The sequence below is a fragment of the Lineus longissimus genome, chromosome 7, assembly GCF_910592395.1.
Source record: "Lineus longissimus chromosome 7, tnLinLong1.2, whole genome shotgun sequence".
NCBI classification, from domain to species: domain Eukaryota; kingdom Metazoa; phylum Nemertea; class Pilidiophora; order Heteronemertea; family Lineidae; genus Lineus; species Lineus longissimus.
Window position 1 is genome coordinate 4,200,491 of NC_088314.1, and position 20,216 is coordinate 4,220,706.

A 20,216-nucleotide genomic window follows, 5' to 3' on the forward strand; every position below is an offset into this window, starting at 1 on the left:
AGCTTCCCCCAACGCACTGGTAAAAACCTATGTCGACAGAGGGGGGTTTGGGGGGTGTCCCCCCATTGTAACAGCTGTAGTTGTTAGAGCTTGCACTTAACATATGCTCGTAGGGGGGTTCGGGGGAGCTCCCCGACCTAAAGGGGGGCTCACTAAGTCCTTGACTTTACATATTAAGACCCCCTTTAGGAGGGGCTCTTAAGATACACGTGTGTGCGGGAGTATATAATGTAAATGAAGTGAAATAAAGAGAGTAAATATTGTATATCCAACAAACAATTTTTTTTGGTATTTTTCTGAATTAACTCCGTTGAGTTTACCGATTTCTCCGCGATCTTCCGGTGGTGGTTGCTATCCCATTGGTTGAAATTAATTTAAATCTTCATGGGAATTCGCTACATCATATGCCTAAGAAATTGGCCAATTATATTAATATTTTTATCAGAGAAATATCCGTCCTAAATAATGACAGAAAAGGGTGGTTTATTTCAATTTTGTGTCGACATGATCGAGGTCACGTGACATAAAAACAAAACAATCGCACACACCCGTCCAAAAAAGGCACTTTAAGAAAAACAAATACGTTTTTCCAGCTTAAAACCACACTGACGACTAAGTTATATTGGTCTACTGCCCAAATCTGAAGTATCAAATTGAATCACAAACTAGAACTAGCTCTATTTAGCTATAGTTGCGTGAAAAATTCGGGTGAGCGACGTACATTCTGTACCCTAGCGGCCAATAATTAAACTACTTTCAGCCGTCTGCTCCGGTCTCGTTAGGGAGTTTTTCCCAAATGTACACGATGATGACGTGCCCCATTAACAGGACGTAACATCTATTTTAAAATGCGTTTCGAAAGTGAATGCATGAGGACAACCCATTTGTGTCGTATATCACTGGAAACGCCCGATTCCCGTGAATAAGGTCAATCACAATGTATTACATTACCAAAACAAAAATGTGTCGGAAGGAACTATATGGATGGTCCCATCGCACCCCCCCCCCCCTCCAGCAGTATGACACAGAAGGGCTAGTTGACTGTCCACCGGGGGGGTTTGGGGGGAGCTTCCCCCCAACGCACTGGTAAAAACCTATGTCGACGGAGGGGGTTTGGGGGGTGTCCCCCCATTGTAACAGCTGTAGTTGTTAGAGCTTGCACTTAACATATGCTCGTAGGGGGGTTCGGGGGAGCTCCCCCGACCTAAAGGGGGGCTCACTAAGTTCTTGACTTTACATATTAAGACCCCCTTTAGGAGGGGCTCTTAAGATACACGTGTGTGCGGGAGTATATAATGTAAATGAAGTGAAATAAAGAGAGTAAATATTGTATATCCAACAAACAATTTTTTTTGGTTTTTCAAAATGGCGCTGAATAAATAAATCAGACCAGTTGTAGCGCTGAATTATAAATCAGACCAGTTGTAACAGGTTACGAGAACATCTAATTTAAATCTTCATGGGAATTCGCTACATATGCCTAAGAAATTGGCCAATTATATTCATATTTTTATTAGAGAAATATCCGTCCTAAATAATGACAGAAAAGGGTGGTTTATTTCAGTTTTGTGTCGACATGGTCGAGGTCACGTGACATAAACAAAACAATCGCACACACCCGTCCAAAAAAGGCACTTTAAGAAAAACAAATACGTTTTTCCTGCTTAAAACCACACTGACGACTAAGTTATTTTAGTCTACTACCCAAATCTGAAGTATCAAAATGAACTAGTATTGGGCAATTCGCCTAACAGCAAATTGCAGACCATATCCCTGGTGAAAGTATTTTGTCATGTTGAGAAATTAGGTTTGCACCAGGATATAACCAGATAAATCAGAGGCAAATAACCCTGAATAACCAGCTGAATTAGGTTGTGACAGTAGGTGCATCATAAATACTAGAATTAGCGATGGTTCTGGGACTGCAAAAACTCAGCATATGGATGGTCAGAATCCAGCAGACAACAAGCAAATGTAATCTGAATCTCAACATCTTTCGTATCTTTTGATGAGTTTTCTGGTCGAGTGAGGGAAACCAGTTGGCCATCTGATATGGCTGGTGGGGATGAAAGCTCCCAATGTTGGGACGACCAATAATACATTGCATCTCCACAGTATTTATATTATAATACCTCCCTCCATGCACACATGGTTCTGCTGCCAATTTTTTCTTCAAATGATCTAGGTGTCAATCATGCACTTGTGGGTACTGGCACCACGTAGGTAACTTCTGATCTTATCTTAAGTGGCAGGTTTTTGGTGCTTTGTCCTGGTGCTCATTTTTAAGATGACAAAACACTATCACCAGGGATATGGTCTGCAATTGCTGTTAGGAAAGTCACAATCTGGGGACAAAAAATAAATGTGATTTAGGCTTCGCATTCCTTTGAAGTGTAGGTTGCAACATCCCAGGCCATTGATGCATGCATGGTCACAACATAGGGGCAACCGGGAATCATGGCAAGGATTTTTACAACCATTCTGTTGAGGTGTAGATTGTGATGCGAGGGAAGTGTCTTGATCTCTACATAAAATTCCTTCGACATGGTGCAACAAACCAGTCCAGTAGATATATACATACATGGTCATAGCATACGGCATCGAGACAACCAGTATGCAAGGTTACAGCCAGGCCCAAGGGGTATGACCGATCAGCACTAAGAGTAAAAACGTAAAATGCAATAATATCTTTTTAAACTAACTGCCACAGTAGGTTTATTTATTCAGTCTTTTTGAAGTAAAAGTATTACAGTGAAAAGAACGAAATACGGCTGGAATATTATACTGGTTTGTCTTCGGACGGCAAATTCAGCACTGCACCGATGTCAAGGTTAAGACGGTTATACGACTTTGCCTCATCAGCTCCTCGTGGTCAAGGCCCCTATATCCGTGACTGATGCGGTCGCAGAACAGAACAGATGCTGATCATCCCCGTCACTGCGTCAGGCTGTAAAACAGAGCGAGGAAATATTTTAACTTCACCAGAAGTTTTATAATAATAATAATAATAATAATAATAAGACACTGACTACCTGCTAATAGTCTATGAATTTCATTGTCATAATTCAGAACAAACACTTATCACCTTTGCTGACAATATTTTCAGAAGGTGTGTACATTCGTGTGTCCATTTACACTGCACGTGTATACGTGCTTTACTGTACATTTCTACAGGAGTGAGCAGGATGTACAGAAAAACGATCTCCAAAACTGTTGCTTTCAGCACTCGCGACACGTTAAGCGAGGTTTTAGCAATTATTTTCAGTGAAGGTATATCTCATGTGTAGAGTCTGGGTGATTTTGAGACATTCTTAGGTGTTTGAGGCGCACAGTTTGATGAAACTTGCCCGAATTCGTAATTTTTTGGATGAATGTATATCCGCCATTGCGGGGATCTGGAAACTTTCGGATGACAAGTTTGCCTCAAAAGATGGACGTGCTCCCTATAATCACCCAAACTAACAGCGAATATATATTCTTAAGATCCTTTTCTTGACCTCTGATGAGTTAATTTTGTCTGATGCAGTGTTTCAACACAAATTTGAGGGCGATTACAATCACGAAAAATTCACACTCACCCAGTCTAGAATGCGTAGACGAAATGTCTGTTGGCTCTTCAATGTAGCGGGTATCCTCCCACCTGTTCAGGTCGGGACAGATCAACGTTGAGCAACTTGCCTAATCGGTAAAAACGCGGGAGGCAGTGCTATTACCGGAACGGTTCAGAACCGGCGATTTTCATCAAAAATCACCCGAAAACTAAAAAAGTAAGCAACGGCTGCAAAAATAAAGTACACGTTGTTCGTTAGCAGGTTATGAAACGTAACCTAACCAAATTTCAGGTCGTTCCGTGCGGCAGTTTCGGAGATACGTGTCGAAAACCACATCCCTCGGGTCCTGGCGATCGGCTCAGTAAAAACAATAGACCATATCCACGGAGTTGTGGATATGGTCTAATTACAAACTAGAACTAGCTCTATTTAGCAAAAGTTGCGTGAAAAATTCGGGGGAGCGACATTCTGAACCCTAGCGGCCAATAATTAAACTTCTTTCAGCCGTCTGCTCCGGTCTCGTTAGGGAGTTTTTCCCAAATGTACGCGATGATGACGTGCCCCATTAACAGGACGTAACATCTATTTTAAAATGCGTTTCCAAAGTGAATGCATGAGGACAATCCATTTAATAAGTGTCGTATATCACTGGAAACGCCCGATTCCCGTGAATAAGGACAATCACAATGTATTACATTACCAAAACAAAAATGTGTCGGAAGGAACTATAATTACTATATGGATGGTCCCATCGCACCCCCCCCCCCCCTCCAGCAGTATGACACAGAAGGGCTAGTTGACTGTCCACCGGGGGGGGGGGGGGGTTGGGGGGAGCTTCCCCCCAACGCACTGGTAAAAACCTATGTCGACGGAGGGGGGTTTGGGGGGTGTCCCCCATTGTAAAAGCTGTAGTTGTTAGAGCTTGCACTTAACATATGCTCGTAGGGGGGTTCGGGGGAGCTCCCCCGACCTAAAGGGGGGCTCACTAAGTCCTTGACTTTACATATTAAGACCCCCTTTAGGAGGGGCTCTTAAGATACACGTGTGTGCGGGAGTATATAATGTAAATGAAGTGAAATAAAGAGAGTAAATATTGTATATCCAACAAACAATTTTTTTTGGTTTTTCAAAATGGCGCTGAATAAATAAATCAGACCAGTTGTAGCGCTGAATTATAAATCAGACCAGTTGTAACAGGTTACGAGAACATCTAATTTAAATCTTCATGGGAATTCGCTACATATGCCTAAGAAATTGGCCAATTATATTGATATTTTTATTAGAGAAATAACCTTCATAAATAATGACAGAAAAGGTGGTTTTATATCAATTTTGTGTCGACATGGTCGAGGTCACGTGACATAAACAAAACAATCGCACACACCCGTCCAAAAAAGGCACTTTAAGAAAAACAAATACGTTTTCCCTGCTTAAAACCACACTGACGACTAAGTTATATTGGTCTACTGCCCAAATCTGAAGTGTAACGGAAGTCGTTATGGGCCTTGCATGGTTAATGGTTATGTCATAATTTTGACCTGGTTTGCTTGGGCCTATAATTTGGTAATCTCCTGAGGTATTTTCAAGTGATGATCGTTGGTCTCCTTTGTGTTCTGGGCTAATGATTTTAGCTTCTTTTGTGTGGCTTACTTTGTAATAGGGTTGGTGAATTCTGGCTGTTACGGCAGGCATTGGTTCGTTGAGATGAGGTAATCTTTCTGTATAAAACTGGGCCCTAGCTTTGATCAGTGTCCATACCTAGCGCGCTTGCTACCAGACGGGTAGACCTTTTCTTTCTGTGATTTTGCTTGGTTCCTATGGCTGAGTAGAGCCTACATTTTTGTCTCATCTCTCTGAACCGCTGCATGGTGTGACACGCCCAATCTTCACCATGTATGTCATGTACATGGGAACGTTTGCTGACTTTTGGCTTTTCTTGTGAGTATAAACCCTCAAATTCCGAGTTCCGTATTTCTGCCATGTGACCTATAATTTTACCCCCTTCGTGTGCCTCTAGGGCTGGGTTTGTCAATATCCTGTTATGGCCAGACTGACCGGGTTTTCCTGAGGTTTCTCTTAGTTTGTTTGAGTTGGAACTTTGTGTGAAGAAGCTGGGCAAAGTTGCCCACAATTCCTGTCCGACATGTCATGATCATGTCACTTGTTTTATACTGGATTTTGATAGTGTTTAATCTTGTTCTGACTTCCCTGCTTGGCATAGGTTTTGAGTTACATAATCAGAAAGTGATTCCAGGTGATACAAGTTCTGGGGAATCTTAGTTCGGAGTGTTCCATGTCTTGGTTGGTGAACTGTTTTGGGCCACCCTGTATAGATTTACATTGGCTTTGGTTCATCTGACTGGTACTTTGATTAATAGGTGATTTCTCCTCCAATTAGATGTCGTTTTGACAGGGGAATTTAGGCTTCTGGGTTGTTGGTAGAACAAGTGTGGTGAGAAGGAATTTGGGTAACCTGGGGTCATATCTGGTTGGCCATGCAGTTTATTGGGTTGGATGAATGTGAAGTGAAATCTGGAATCTAGTTTGTTCATAATAAACATATTTTGGGTATATTCTAGCGCTTATAATTTATCGGTCAATGCACACCCCCACAAACTCTGGTTCTCGTCAACGCTGGTGAAGGTTCATTCATTTTGCCAGGGGTTGACGGGAACTCATTAACGACAATTCCATTCACAAACCCGGTCGCTACAATTGGCACCCGCGTGGTTTTCATTGGCCGGTAATACTTACTAATTGCTATCTATATTTCACTTTTTCTGCTTCCTGTGAGTTGTCACTGGGTCGTGACACTTGTTGGAGGGGGGAGGTAGCCTGTTTTTGGCTGACGTGTGTTTTTTTTTTGTTGTCAAGGTAATATTGCTGGTTTAAATGTATCATGGGAAACTTTTTGGAATTTCTGGTCAGTCTGGTGTGTCATGCTATGCGGTGGAGATGAGTGGATGAGACAATGTTATTCATTTGAAGTTTAGATTTAGTTTATTGCACGCTAGGTGTGGATCATCAGGAAAGCTCGGTGAGTGGCCAATTTTTTATTTTTATTTTGATATTTGTGTTAGCTTGAACATGGACCCATCTGGACGGGTAGACGAATTCCTGTCGCAGATTGGCACAGCCCTGCAGGGGATGCAGGAGGAGATGACGAATGTGATGGTTGGGCCACCACCGCCCGCAACTCCGGGTTCTTCTGGTCGGATGCGTTATTCGACTCCTTATGGGGCAACAGCTGAGTCCGATGACGAGCTGTTCCATAAGAAACCGGTGGTGTTACCGGATTGGTATAATAACGATGGTAAGACAGATTTCGAAGATTGGGTGGAAAGAGTGCGAATTGTGCAGAGGGTGAACCATTGGTCAGAGGAGCAGCTAATGAGTTTTGTGCCCTTGCGACTTAAGGACGATGCTTTTCGTGTTTACAAAGACATGCATGATTTTGAGAAATGTAATTTCGATACCTTTTGTGAAACTTTCAGGCTGCGGGGTTGCCCTGCTGATGTGAAGGTATTCAAGGCCAGACTGGCGGCGCGGCGTAAGCTTGAAACAGAGACTTACGTCCAATTGGCCGCAGACATCCGTCGTCTGGTCTTGAAGGCCTTTCCATCGGCAGGAGTGGCGATACGGGAAGAGATGGCGGTGGACTACTTTACTCAGGCACTAACCGATAGGGAAGTTCGGCTCCAGGTCAGGCGGGCCGACTGCGACACCTTGGACGATGCTTTGTCTAGGGCGCTGGCTGAGGAAAGTTTCCAAAGGGCCGAGAAACCTGGAGAGGCTAGGAAGGGTCCCCAGAAGGTGAACATGACGAGGCCGGGTGTCGCAGACGGACCGTCGGGACCTGGTATGCAGAAGCAGATAGACGCGCTTTCGAAAAAGCTAAATGACGCGCTGGTTGCTCTCGGTCAGATTAGTACAGCCCCTGGTAGGAGGGCTCGGCATTGTACGTATTGTGGTCGTGATGGTCATGAGATGGGTTTCTGTTTTAAAAGGAGACGTGACCAAGAACTTGAAGCTCAGCAACAGCAGGGACTGCCCACCCAAGGTAACACAAATCCTCAGTCAGGACCTTCTCAGGGGCCTCTGGGCCCTGGTTTTCATCCTGGTCCTAATCCTGGACCTAATCCTGGACCTGGTACGGGAAATCCACATTTTTAGATGGGGCTGGCTCTTCTGAACTGAACCCTGAGAGGGGTCAGCCTGAGGCTTTTGATTATGTGCGGGGGCAATCTGCACATGTTAGAATTTTGATGCATGGGGTAGAGTTCATGGCTTTGCTGGATACAGGTTCAACTTGTACAATTATTTCAGAAGATTTACATCAGAAAATGAATGTGTCTGGTGGGGCGCCTTTGATGCCATATGATATGGAAATTTTGAATGCATCTGGGGGTACCTTGCCAGTCTTAGGAGAAATTAATGCTAAGTTGGAGTTTCCAGATTTGCCAAGTCCTCGTCCTGGTAGACAGCATACTTTTGTAGGGCCAGTGGTAGTTGCCGCTGTGCCTGGGTTGTGTGTCTTGGGGATGGATTTTCTTTCACCAATGAAAGCTTCCCTGGATTTAGGACATAGATTGTTGCGATTGTTTTGTGGGTGTGTGCCCATTCATTATAACCAACCTGACTTGGCATTTTCTTGTTACAGGGTTTTTGTCGGGGAGACTACCACCATACCACCATCGTCGGAAGTTGTGTTGACTGGGAGAATTAGAAGAAGGGGCGCGCTGCGGTTGCAGGAGGGAATGATGGAAGGTGTGCATCATGGTTTTTCGTTGTCCGGAAACAGACCATTGGTGGCCAGGTCGGTGGTCTCCGTCGACAAGAACGCTGTACCAGTACGACTGATGAATGTTCACAAGGAACCATACATTTTGCAAAAAGGTCAGTGTATTGCTATATTACAACCTTTTGAGTCGCAGCAGGAGACTGATCTCAAGGTTGGTGAAACTGAAGATAAGTTGTCAGAACCTTTGCAGAAGTTGTATGAAGAGAGTCTTGGTGAACTTGATGAGGCACAGGCCGCTGATTTGTACAAGCTGTTGCTGAAGAATGAACATGTGTTTTCTAAGGGTGACATGGACTTGGGTCGTACAGATGTAGTCAGACATAGTATAGATACTGGGGATTCTCCTCCTTTGCGAGAACCAGTGCGCCGGTTACCTATTCATAAGTATGCTGAGGCTGAGAAATGTGTACAGGATATGTTGAAGCAGGGGGGTGATTGAGCCTTCAAGCTCTCCTTGGAGAAGTGGGGTAGTATTGGTGAAGAAAAAAGATGGCAGCACTAGGTTTTGTATTAATTACAAGAAACTGAATTCGGTCACCAAGTTTGACAGTTACCCTTTGCCCAATATTACTGATAACTTAGACGCTTTGAGAGGGGCCAAGTGGTTTTCAACTCTAGATTTAGCTTCCGCTTATTGGCAATGTGAAATGGATCCTGATTCGGCTGCTAAGACTGCCTTCTCAGTGGGACGCCATGGGCTATATCAGTTTACTAGGATGCCATTTGGACTTTGTGGGGCCCCAAGTACTTTTGAGCGTTTAATGGAGTTGGTTTTGGCTGGGTTGCAGTGGGAGATTGCCATAATTTATTTGGATGATGTGGTCATTTTTTCGTCAACATATTCTCAGCATCTTGCAGATATCCAGAAGGTGTTTGACCGTTTGGGAGCTGCCGGGTTGAAACTGAAGTGTAAGAAGTGTTTGCTGTGTAGACGTGAAGTGGAGTACCTTGGTCATGTGGTTGGTAGGGATGGAGTAAAGACATCTTGGTCCAAGATACAGAAGGTAAAAGAATGGCCGAGGCCTAAAACTGTCACCCAGCTGAAGAGTTTCTTGGGCCTTTGTGCGTATTATCGTCGTTTTGTGCTACGGTTTGGGGAGATTGCTACCCCGTTATATAAATTGACAAAGAAACAGGTGGATTGGGTATGGACAGCTGAGTGTGAACGTGCATTTGAATTGTTGAAGGAAAAGTTGTGTACCGCTCCGGTGTTAGCCTATCCTGATCCAAGGAAAGAGTTTATTTTGGATACGGATGCTAGTGGTCATAGTATCTCTGGAATCTTAGGACAGGTGAATGAGACTGGGGGTGAACAAGTTGTGGCTTATGGCAGCCGGGTTTTGTCGAAAGCTGAGAGAAACTACTCTGTCACACGCCGTGAACTGCTGGCGGTAGTTTATTTCATCAAGCAATTCCGACATTACCTGGTGGGGAAGGAGTTCGTACTGAGAACAGATCATGGTTCCTTACGCTGGCTGTTTAATTTTAAAGACCCAGAAGGTCAGGTTGCTCGCTGGTTGGAGTATTTGGCTTCATTCCGGTTTAAGATTATGCATAGGCCAGGTGAGAAGCATGTAAATGCGGACAGTTTAAGTAGATATCCCCTGGAGGAGGGTGAAGAGCATGAACATTCCATTAGTGAACCAATAAGTGACATTCAAGAATCAATTATAGAGGATCTGAGTACCCAGGTGGAAGCTGAGGAATGCACTCGTACATGTAGTTTAGCTAGCCCTGAGTCTGAGTTTTGTCGTGTTTTGAGAATAGATGTTGATGCTCCTGCAGGTATAGTGGAGGCGCAGAAAGCTGATGGTGACCTAAAGACTGTTCGGAAGTGGTTGGAAGCTGGAGAACGTCCGCCGAAATCGAAGTTGCTCCAGTTCTCATTCGCCCTTCGTCGTTGGTGGTCGGTGTTTGGTCAGTTAGAACTGAAGAATGATTTGGTTTACTACAGATGGGAGTCAATGAGAGAGAACAGTAGTGAACTTCGTGTAGTGGTTCCTGATAGTATGAAATTAGAAATTTTCCGATTGGGACACTCTGATAACACAGCTGGTCATTTTGGGGTGCATAAAACCCTAAGGCGTATACGTCAGACTTTCTATTTTACAGGCTTGGATGCGTTTGTGAAGGAGCAGATCAAGAAGTGCAGGACATGTGAGCGGCGTCGTAGTCCGATACCTCATAGGCGAGCACCTCTTCAGGACATGTTGGTTTGCAGACCGCTTGATAGGATTGGAATGGACATCGTTGGACCGTTTCCGGCTGGTAAAGATTACAATCGCGTGATTTTGGTCGTCCAGGACTATCTGACAAAGTGGGTAGAATTGTATCCTTTACCTTGTCAGGAGGCTGCTGTGGTAGCCAGAGTTTTAGTTGACAATTTCATCACTAGGTTCGGAATCCCATGGAGCTGGCATTCTGATAAAGGGCCTAATTTTGAGTCGAATCTTATGTCTGAGCTTGCTAAGATTTTAGGAATCTTGAAAACCCGAACTACGAGTTACCACCCACAAGGTGATGGTTTGGCAGAACGATATATGAGAACACTTTGCACGGCTTTGTCGAAGTTTGTTGATGATCATCAGAGAGACTGGGTGGAATACTTGCCAATGATTCAATATGCTTACAATTCTAGCGTCCAGGAGTCCACTGGTTTCACGCCTGCACGGTTGATGTTGGGACGAGAGATGGTGACGCCGTTGTCGTTCGTTGCTGGTAGACCACCTGGTGAGCCGTGTGATGACGTTGGTACTTACGCAGAGGATGTTGAGCAGAGAATGAGGTCGGCTTTTGACATGGTTGAGGAGAGTTTGGGTGCCGCACACAAGAGACAGAAAGTGGTGTACGATTCGAGGAAGCATGGGAAAAAGTTCGAGTTAGGAGATCGTGTTTGGTTGCATTCGCCGGCGGTCAAGCGTGGATTGAGTCGGAAGTTGCATAAGCCGTGGACTGGACCATTCGTGATAGTGAAAGTGCTATCAGACGTGAATTTTAAGATTCAGCTGGAGGGCGGACGCAAATCGTACGTAGTGCATTTCAATAGGCTAAAACCGTGTTACTCAGATCAAGTGGCGCCTGAGCAGTTGTCTCAGTCAAATACTGAGCAAGCGGCTGCTGCTGTTGAACCGCGTGATGTGACTGTGACTGTTCCAGAATCTGGGAGAGATGTACCAGGAGAAGTGGAGTGGCAGGATGATGCGATAGACTTTGACCCGGAGGATGTGGAAGTGGAAACCGAGCCTGTGGTTGTTGTGCCTGCGGTCTCGCCAATCCGTACTAGGAGGGGTCGGAAAATAGAACTGCCATTTCGATTTCGAAATGATTTTGTAATGAGATGCAGAAATTTCAGCCTTTCCAGGGTCAACCTTGAAGGGACGTGATGGAATCATAGTAATTTAGATAATTTCTGTCATTTTCCAGGTTTAGGAGATGAGATGGGAAACTGAAGAGCATATAGTAATTTTTCTGCTTGTTTTCCAGATGTGTCGTGATGTTTGGTGACTTTGTATTTGAACATGTTTTGATATTTTGTGCATTTTTGATGTCATGAGGGCATGACATTTTTAGAGGGAGGGGGGGTAGTTGTAACGGAAGTCGTTATGGGCCTTGCATGGTTAATGGTTATGTCATAATTTTGACCTGGTTTGCTTGGGCCTATAATTTGGTAATCTCCTGAGGTATTTTCAAGTGATGATCGTTGGTCTCCTTTGTGTTCTGGGCTAATGATTTTAGCTTCTTTTGTGTGGCTTACTTTGTAATAGGGTTGGTGAATTCTGGCTGTTACGGCAGGCATTGGTTCGTTGAGATGAGGTAATCTTTCTGTATAAAACTGGGCCCTAGCTTTGATCAGTGTCCATACCTAGCGCGCTTGCTACCAGACGGGTAGACCTTTTCTTTCTGTGATTTTGCTTGGTTCCTATGGCTGAGTAGAGCCTACATTTTTGTCTCATCTCTCTGAACCGCTGCATGGTGTGACACGCCCAATCTTCACCATGTATGTCATGTACATGGGAACGTTTGCTGACTTTTGGCTTTTCTTGTGAGTATAAACCCTCAAATTCCGAGTTCCGTATTTCTGCCATGTGACCTATAATTTTACCCCCTTCGTGTGCCTCTAGGGCTGGGTTTGTCAATATCCTGTTATGGCCAGACTGACCGGGTTTTCCTGAGGTTTCTCTTAGTTTGTTTGAGTTGGAACTTTGTGTGAAGAAGCTGGGCAAAGTTGCCCACAATTCCTGTCCGACATGTCATGATCATGTCACTTGTTTTATACTGGATTTTGATAGTGTTTAATCTTGTTCTGACTTCCCTGCTTGGCATAGGTTTTGAGTTACATAATCAGAAAGTGATTCCAGGTGATACAAGTTCTGGGGAATCTTAGTTCGGAGTGTTCCATGTCTTGGTTGGTGAACTGTTTTGGGCCACCCTGTATAGATTTACATTGGCTTTGGTTCATCTGACTGGTACTTTGATTAATAGGTGATTTCTCCTCCAATTAGATGTCGTTTTGACAGGGGAATTTAGGCTTCTGGGTTGTTGGTAGAACAAGTGTGGTGAGAAGGAATTTGGGTAACCTGGGGTCATATCTGGTTGGCCATGCAGTTTATTGGGTTGGATGAATGTGAAGTGAAATCTGGAATCTAGTTTGTTCATAATAAACATATTTTGGGTATATTCTAGCGCTTATAATTTATCGGTCAATGCACACCCCCACAAACTCTGGTTCTCGTCAACGCTGGTGAAGGTTCATTCATTTTGCCAGGGGTTGACGGGAACTCATTAACGACAATTCCATTCACAAGGACGGTCGTTACAGAAGTATCAAAATGAATCACAAACTAGAACTAGCTCTATTTAGCTATAGTTGCGTGAAAAATTCGGGTGAGCGGCGTACATTCTGCACCCTAGCGGCCAATAATTAAACTACTTTCAGCTGTCTGCTCCGGTCTCGTTAGGGAGTTTTTCCCAAATGTACGCGATGGTGACGTGCCCCATTAACAGGACGTAACGTCTATTTTAAAATGCGTTTCCAAAGTGAATGCATGAGGACAATCCATTTAAGTGTCGTATATCACTGGAAACGCCCGATTCCCGTGAATAAGGACAATCACAATGTATTACATTACCAAAACAAAAATGTGTCGGAAGGAACTATATGGATGGTCCCATCGCACCCCCCCCCCTCCAGCAGTATGACACAGAAGGGCTAGTTGACTGTCCACCCGGGGGGGGGGGGGGGGGTTGGGGGGAGCTTCCCCCCAACGCACTGGTAAAAACCTATGTCGACGGAGGGGGGATTGGGGGGTGTCCCCCCATTGTAACAGCTGTAGTTGTTAGAGCTTGCACTTAACATATGCTCGTAGGGGGGTTCGGGGGAGCTCCCCCGACCTAAAGGGGGGCTCACTAAGTCCTTGACTTTACATATTAAGACCCCCTTTAGGAGGGGCTCTTAAGATACACGTGTGTGCGGGAGTATATAATGTAAATGAAGTGAAATAAAGAGAGTAAATATTGTATATCCAACAAACAATTTTTTTTGGTTTTTCAAAATGGCGCTGAATAAATAAATCAGACCAGTTGTAGCGCTGAATTATAAATCAGACCAGTTGTAACAGGTTACGAGAACATCTAATTTAAATCTTCATGGGAATTCGCTACATATGCCTTAAAAATTGGTCAATTACATTAATATTTTTATTAGAGAAATATCCGTCCTAAATAATGACAGAAAAGGGTGGTTTTATATCAATTTTGTGTCGACATGGTCGAGGTCACGTGACATAAACAAAACAATCGCACAGACCCGTCCAAAAAAGGCACTTTAAGAAAAACAAATACGTTTTCCCTGCTTAAAACCACACTGACGACTAAGTTATATTGGTCTACTGCCCAAATCTGAAGTATCAAATTGAATTACAAACTAGAACTAGCTCTATTTAGCAAAAGTTGCGTGAAAAATTCGGGTGAGCGGCGTGCATTCTGCACCCTAGCGGCCAATAATTAAACTACTTTCAGCCGTCTGCTCCGGTCTCGTTAGGGAGTTTTTCCCAAATGTACGCGATGGTGACGTGCCCCATTAACAGGACGTAACATCTATTTTAAAATGCGTTTCCAAAGTGAATGCATGAGGACAATCCATTTAAGTGTCGTATATCACTGGAAACGCCCGATTCCCGTGAATAAGGACAATCACAATGTATTACATTACCAAAACAAAAATGTGTCGGAAGGAACTATAATTACTATATGGATGGTCCCATCGCACCCCCCCCCTCCAGCAGTATGACACAGAAGGGCTAGTTGACTGTCCACCGGGGGGGTTTGGGGGGAGCTTCCCCCCAACGCACTGGTAAAAACCTATGTCGACGGAGGGGGGTTTGGGGGGTGTCCCCCCATTGTAACAGCTGTAGTTGTTAGAGCTTGCACTTAACATATGCTCGTAGGGGGGTTCGGGGGAGCTCCCCCGACCTAAAGGGGGGCTCACTAAGTCCTTGACTTTACATATTAAACTCGAAGGCGCTTATGAACTCGTTGTGACAACATTATTGTCTGTTTTGAAAAAGATGAGCAATTTGACCAGCAAGTTGTCACAACCTGGTTGCTGCCAGTGAAGACAACCCGATCGTGCACGTGCTGCCATCTGTTGTCGATACCCTGTACCAGCGATGTCCTTGCTCCGCCATTGAAAATTAATTTGCTGGTTTGTGTAAGATGTTGTCCGCAAGTTGTACGAAGATTTCGTCAGTTTTATTGAGGGTAGGGCAAATGTTTCTTGTTGTGTTCATTCGTGAGAAACTGTAGGTGAACTGTGTAACGCAAAGTGGGTTCATTTGTGTCTAAACCGCATTCAATGCTTTCAAGTTCCCTGTACATTTTGTAGGCCTAGACTGGAGTAGATGCTGATGTCATACATTGTGACTGTCATATGCCATGGCAAGCAAATTGATCATTCATTCTATATTTGCAGGCGGGATGTGGCCCAAAGGGAGTCCGTGTCATACCAGCCCTGAATCAGGGTCTTTCTAGGGGTTATGCAAGTGACACAGGTAGGCATATAATATATTGTGCAATGATCTCGGGACTGACTAGATCATTACCTCTCCCCCTCCCCCCTCCAGCACTGCCAGTGCCACATGCTGCTGGCTCCTCAAGGCTCAATCAAGGCAGATTCAGGTAGACTGAAAACAGGTTTTATGGCCTCGTTGAAAAAAGCTGCAATAGGCCACATTGAGGGTGACGACAAGAGGGGCCATGTCTCTTACTCAAATGATAAGAGGGACTGACCAACTGAACTGTCTTGAGTGTGTGTCCATCATGAAATGCAGAAAACTAGCTTCTGCTCTTAGATTTCTAACTCCAGACTTTAAAGAACCTAAGGCTTATTCGGACTGACTGTTTGATCTCATATAATCCCACTTTCAGATACTGATGTTGTAGTGATAGGATCCGGTCCAGGAGGTTATGTAGCCGCCATCAAAGCTGCCCAACTTGGCATGAAGGTTCGTGTTGACTAATGAGGTTCTGAGCTGTACTTAGTCTGTCGGACATGTCCAAAGTTTCAAGCTGTTTTTAAAAACGTTTGGCTTTGGATGGTGAACCTCAACCACTTGTCAATGTCACTTTATTGATTTGGGACTTGACAAACCTGTCATGATCTTGGAAGTCTGATTCATCACACAGGAAAAGGCATGGTCATATCATCCGAATGGTTTAGACATTTAGGTAATTATCTTGTCATTTCTTTGTTTTCCAGACAGTATGTGTAGAGAAGGCTGACACACTTGGTGGGACCTGTCTTAATGTCGGCTGTATCCCTTCCAAAGCTTTACTCAATAATTCACATTTTTACCACATGGCTCATTCGAAGGATCTCGCCAACAGGGGCATTACATGTAAGTAATAACATTTCAATATTTGTCCATAGCCAGTTTTTTCTCCCACTCCAGATACTGAGATAGGGTTGAACTGTTGTCACATTGAACGACCAGAATGCAGGAATCAGAGCACGAACTTGATAAATCAGGCTGCCAACTTGGTAACAGAAATAAACAATCAGATGGACATACATAGTACATTAACTTGACAAAGCATACTGTGTTTGCAAAATGGTGTGTTTGGAAAATCTCCTATTCAATTTAAAAAAAATGAACGACTGAACATGGAGTTACTGTTATTTTCAGTTGACAACCTCACTTTGAACCTTGACAAAATGATGGAACAGAAAACAAAAGCTGTCAGTGGTTTAACTGGCGGAGTTGCACATCTTTTCAAACAAAACAAGGTGAGCACCCTTTAAGTGATTTTATCCAACTGGCAGAATGGTTTCAGTACCCTATTGTCTGTTCTAGTAGGTTCATGATGGTCATGGTAATTGTCAGTGAGGGGTGGGTACAAGGGGGTCATGTTGGTGGTTTTGAACAATTTTGACACATTCTGTGATTCTGTATGAACTTTGCAGGTAACACATATCCAAGGCCATGGCAAAGTCAGCGGACCAAATGAAGTGACAGTCTTGAAACAAGATGGGACAGAGGAGAAGGTGGCAGCAAAAAATATCCTTATTGCAACTGGTTCAGAAGTCACACCATTTCCAGGAATTGATGTAAGAAGCTTTTGCTGCAATTCTGTCCTCTGATAAGCTTTCCATTAGATCTTTTGCACCCAGATGGATCATAATTTCAAACTGATGTTAAAGACCAGCTCTTTGACTTTCTGTGTGTGAATGATGATAATACATTTAGTATGGTGCTTGGTTTTTTTTGCTGTTTTACAGCAACTTCAGTTGTTTCAAAACAATTTTCCTATCCTCCTTTCAGATTGATGAGGAGACAGTTGTGTCATCAACTGGGGCTTTGTCACTGAAGAAAGTCCCAGAGAAAATGATCGTCATCGGGGCTGGTGTCATTGGAGTTGAACTGGTGAGTCAATTCATCAGCTTGTACTTTGTAACTGAGGAAAGTTAGGAGAAAACGGTTGTACATGTATTTGGGGCTGGTCGAAATTAGTAAGCAGATTATTGTGTAGGGCATTTGATAGGTTGACTCCTTTGAGACGGGTCATTTGAGAGGAATGTATTGTTCAGTGATAAAGAAGTTGGATTTTTCAGAATGCCCTACCTTTATACATTGTACACATGGATAAGCGAAAGTAGATCTCAGACTTCCTTCTTCTTTGCTTTGATTGAGTATTTAACCTCGCCTACTCTTTTTTCAGGGCTCAGTGTGGAGCCGGCTTGGTTCAGAGGTCACCTGCATTGAATTCTTGGGCCATGTCGGTGGTATGGGCATCGATATGGAGATCGCTAAGAACTTCCAACGCGTTTTAACCAAACAAGGACTCAAATTCAAGCTGAACACCAAAGTCACGACTGCAGTTCGAGAGGGCTCAAATATCAAAATCAATTTCGAAAGCGTGAAAGATGGAAAGACAGATTCAGTTAGTATAGCCTAGGCCTCCGCATTGACTCCTTGGACTGTCAAGAATCCATTCACTTTTGCTTGACCGGTGATGAATGTAGTTCTAGGGTGTGTGAGATTTGACATGCTAGTAAAGTTGGAGCTTGAATCGGTTTCATAAAACCAGATTCGAAAGTCGACACCAAAAGTTTTGTAAATTTCTTAAACGCGTTAAATAATCATCGGAATTCATTGGCTATGTTTACAGACATGAACTGCCAAGATTAAAAATGGAGAAGATAAAGATTCAATACTCTTATGTTTTTGTTCTGTTTTGTTTACAGATAGATTGTGATACTCTCCTAGTCTGTATTGGACGGCGACCGTACACCGATCAGCTTGGTCTTGAAAGTGTTGGAATTACAACAAACCAGAGGGGACAGATACCAGTCAATTCAAGATTCCAGACGTCAGTGCCAAGGTAAGAGAAAGACAAAACTATCTTGCCCTGAAGATTTTCTAATAGCTCACATTATCAAAGCAGGGACTTGTGGTCATGGATTTTCTTGGCGTTGGCAAAATAAAGCAACATGTAGATCACCATACTGTGCTGTTAGGACCACTGGGCCCGGGCAACCAGCTGCTATCCGTAAAAAATGCATTTCTGAGGTATTAATCTATTCACACTAAGGAAATATACAAGTTTAATCATTTTGTTTCAGCGTGTATGCTATCGGTGATGTGATTGCTGGGCCCATGTTGGCGCACAAGGCTGAAGATGAAGGGATCATCTGTGTTGAGGGTATGTGTGGTGGTGTTCCCCACATCGACTACAACTGCGTGCCCTCCGTCATCTACACCCATCCTGAGGTTGCCTGGGTAGGCAAGACAGAGGAACAACTGAAGGAGGAGGGGGTACCGTACAAGGTTGGAAAGTTCCCGCTGGTGGCCAACAGTCGTGCTAAGACGAATTTCGATACTGACGGTTTAGTTAAAGTTCTAGGACATAAAGAGACAGATAGATTGTTAGGTTGCCATTTTATTGGATCAGTAAGTTTCATTTTTCATGTGTCTGTAGGACAAAACCTGGTACAACAAAGTGCAGACAAATTGCATGCCAAGGTCAAATGGCGGTCTCCCAAAAATGGACAGAATTGCCACTTTTGCAGCCTTGCCCTCAGAAATTTATCATTGCCATACTTTAATTTGAAACGGGACTAATATTTGATAGAATAAAGCAAAAGGACTACTCAGCTTGAATTTTTGTCTGCTCTGTCTTTCAAGATTTACCTGATTGATATTGATACGTCCAATTGCAGGTTGCTGGTGAACTCATCAATGAAGCCTGTTTAGCAATGGAATATGGGGCATCGTGTGAAGATGTTGCCCGAGTGTGTCATGCCCATCCGGTAAGTTCTTGGACTGACAAACATTGTTTGTCAGATTCTTATTGGAGTTGACACTGCAGCTGTGGTAGAATAAGGACATCCACGCAACGACAATCAATTTATCACCCTTTTGAAAGGAAATATCACCTGTTATGCTTGTCTTATATTCTATTTCTTTTGATTTTGCAGACTGTCTCAGAAGCGCTTAGGGAGGCTAATCTAATGGCATATTGTGGGAAAGCGATCAACTGTTGAACTGTATAGAAAAGCTATGAAATGATAGCATTGACTTTCATGGACTTGTGTACTTTCTATTTTATTCACAGATTTGGGAATTAGTTCAGGATTATCACTGATACAGCCTGAACTATTTCTTGTGATCGATGTGGCACTGTCGAAACATAATTGGCCCAAATTTTGTCATCAGATCCTCGGACAGTTTCTAATTAAAAAGGCTAATGTATAAACAAGCCTCTTGTTTTTGTGCTAAGGCTACACTCTGACATACATATACCTTCCATTTTTGAAGCCAAGTTAGGAATCTGCCATTTTGATTAGGTGGGTGACAGAGTTGCGATGGGCTGAGGTAAAAGGGGTACGCCATTCGTATTTAACTGTGGGTCAGGAATACATCTGTCCACACATTGGCAAGGTTGAAATATACATTTCCTGTTGCCTTGTTGCATGTACAGCTTTGAAAATCTTGTGTTGCATTAGCTGGCTTTGATAGGCTGGCAGTTCAGCCCATGAAGCTCTGCACTTACATGTAGTGTGCTCCATGTAAATGAAACGTTGGAGAACTTTTCAGATCGAGTGACAATCTGAAAAGATGTCAAACTTTAAAAAGTACTGGTATAGATACATGTATAAGAGCTTGGTGTGTTTAAATAGTATAGTGGCAAGTAAGCCAAAGTAGGCCTAATAATGACAAATCAGTGTTTCTCAATGTGTTAATCTTTGTAATATCATTGTACAATAAAATTGTATTGAATTGTTGACATCTGTGAATTTTAGTCAGTTATGTGGCTAGCTTTCACATTATTTCTGTCTTTTGGACTTTGCCACAACCAACCAGACA

General features: G+C 43.4%; 2 protein-coding genes across 3 annotated transcripts; both read left to right on the forward strand.

The window, feature by feature from the left end:
* Positions 1-6,423: 6,423 nt before the first annotated feature.
* LOC135490630 (uncharacterized) lies at positions 6,424-9,641 on the forward strand. 2 transcript variants are annotated; one of them, XM_064775905.1, is made up of 3 exons: positions 6,424-7,509; positions 8,212-8,447; positions 9,201-9,641. In XM_064775905.1, the coding sequence occupies exons 1-2, from the start codon at positions 6,639-6,641 to the stop codon at positions 8,262-8,264; spliced, it is 924 nt and encodes a 307-aa protein (XP_064631975.1). In that variant the 5' UTR covers positions 6,424-6,638; the 3' UTR covers positions 8,265-8,447; positions 9,201-9,641. The 2 variants fall into 2 exon arrangements, with proteins under 2 accessions (XP_064631975.1, XP_064631974.1); XM_064775904.1 differs by having other exon boundaries at positions 6,424-8,447.
* Positions 9,642-15,017: 5,376 nt separating this feature from the next.
* LOC135490629 (dihydrolipoyl dehydrogenase, mitochondrial-like) lies at positions 15,018-20,138 on the forward strand. The gene is made up of 12 exons (XM_064775903.1): positions 15,018-15,111; positions 15,323-15,401; positions 15,778-15,854; positions 16,109-16,247; positions 16,536-16,636; positions 16,814-16,957; positions 17,172-17,273; positions 17,569-17,790; positions 18,095-18,231; positions 18,473-18,800; positions 19,070-19,159; positions 19,328-20,138. Exons 1-12 carry the CDS (start codon positions 15,067-15,069, stop codon positions 19,391-19,393), a joined length of 1,530 nt encoding a protein of 509 aa, XP_064631973.1. The 5' UTR covers positions 15,018-15,066; the 3' UTR covers positions 19,394-20,138.
* The last annotated feature ends 78 nt before the right edge of the window (positions 20,139-20,216 follow it).

Coding starts and splice junctions, on each gene's coding strand:
- LOC135490630 (XM_064775904.1), top strand. CDS start 6,639: ATGGACCCATCTGGACGGGTAGACGAATTCCTGTCGCAGATTGGCACA.
- LOC135490629 (XM_064775903.1), top strand. CDS start 15,067: ATGTTGTCCGCAAGTTGTACGAAGATTTCGTCAGTTTTATTGAGG. Junction 17,274..17,568: donor GTGTCATTGGAGTTGAACTG/GTGAGTCAATTC, acceptor CTCTTTTTTCAG/GGCTCAGTGTGGAGCCGGCT. Junction 17,791..18,094: donor AAGATGGAAAGACAGATTCA/GTTAGTATAGCC, acceptor TTTTGTTTACAG/ATAGATTGTGATACTCTCCT.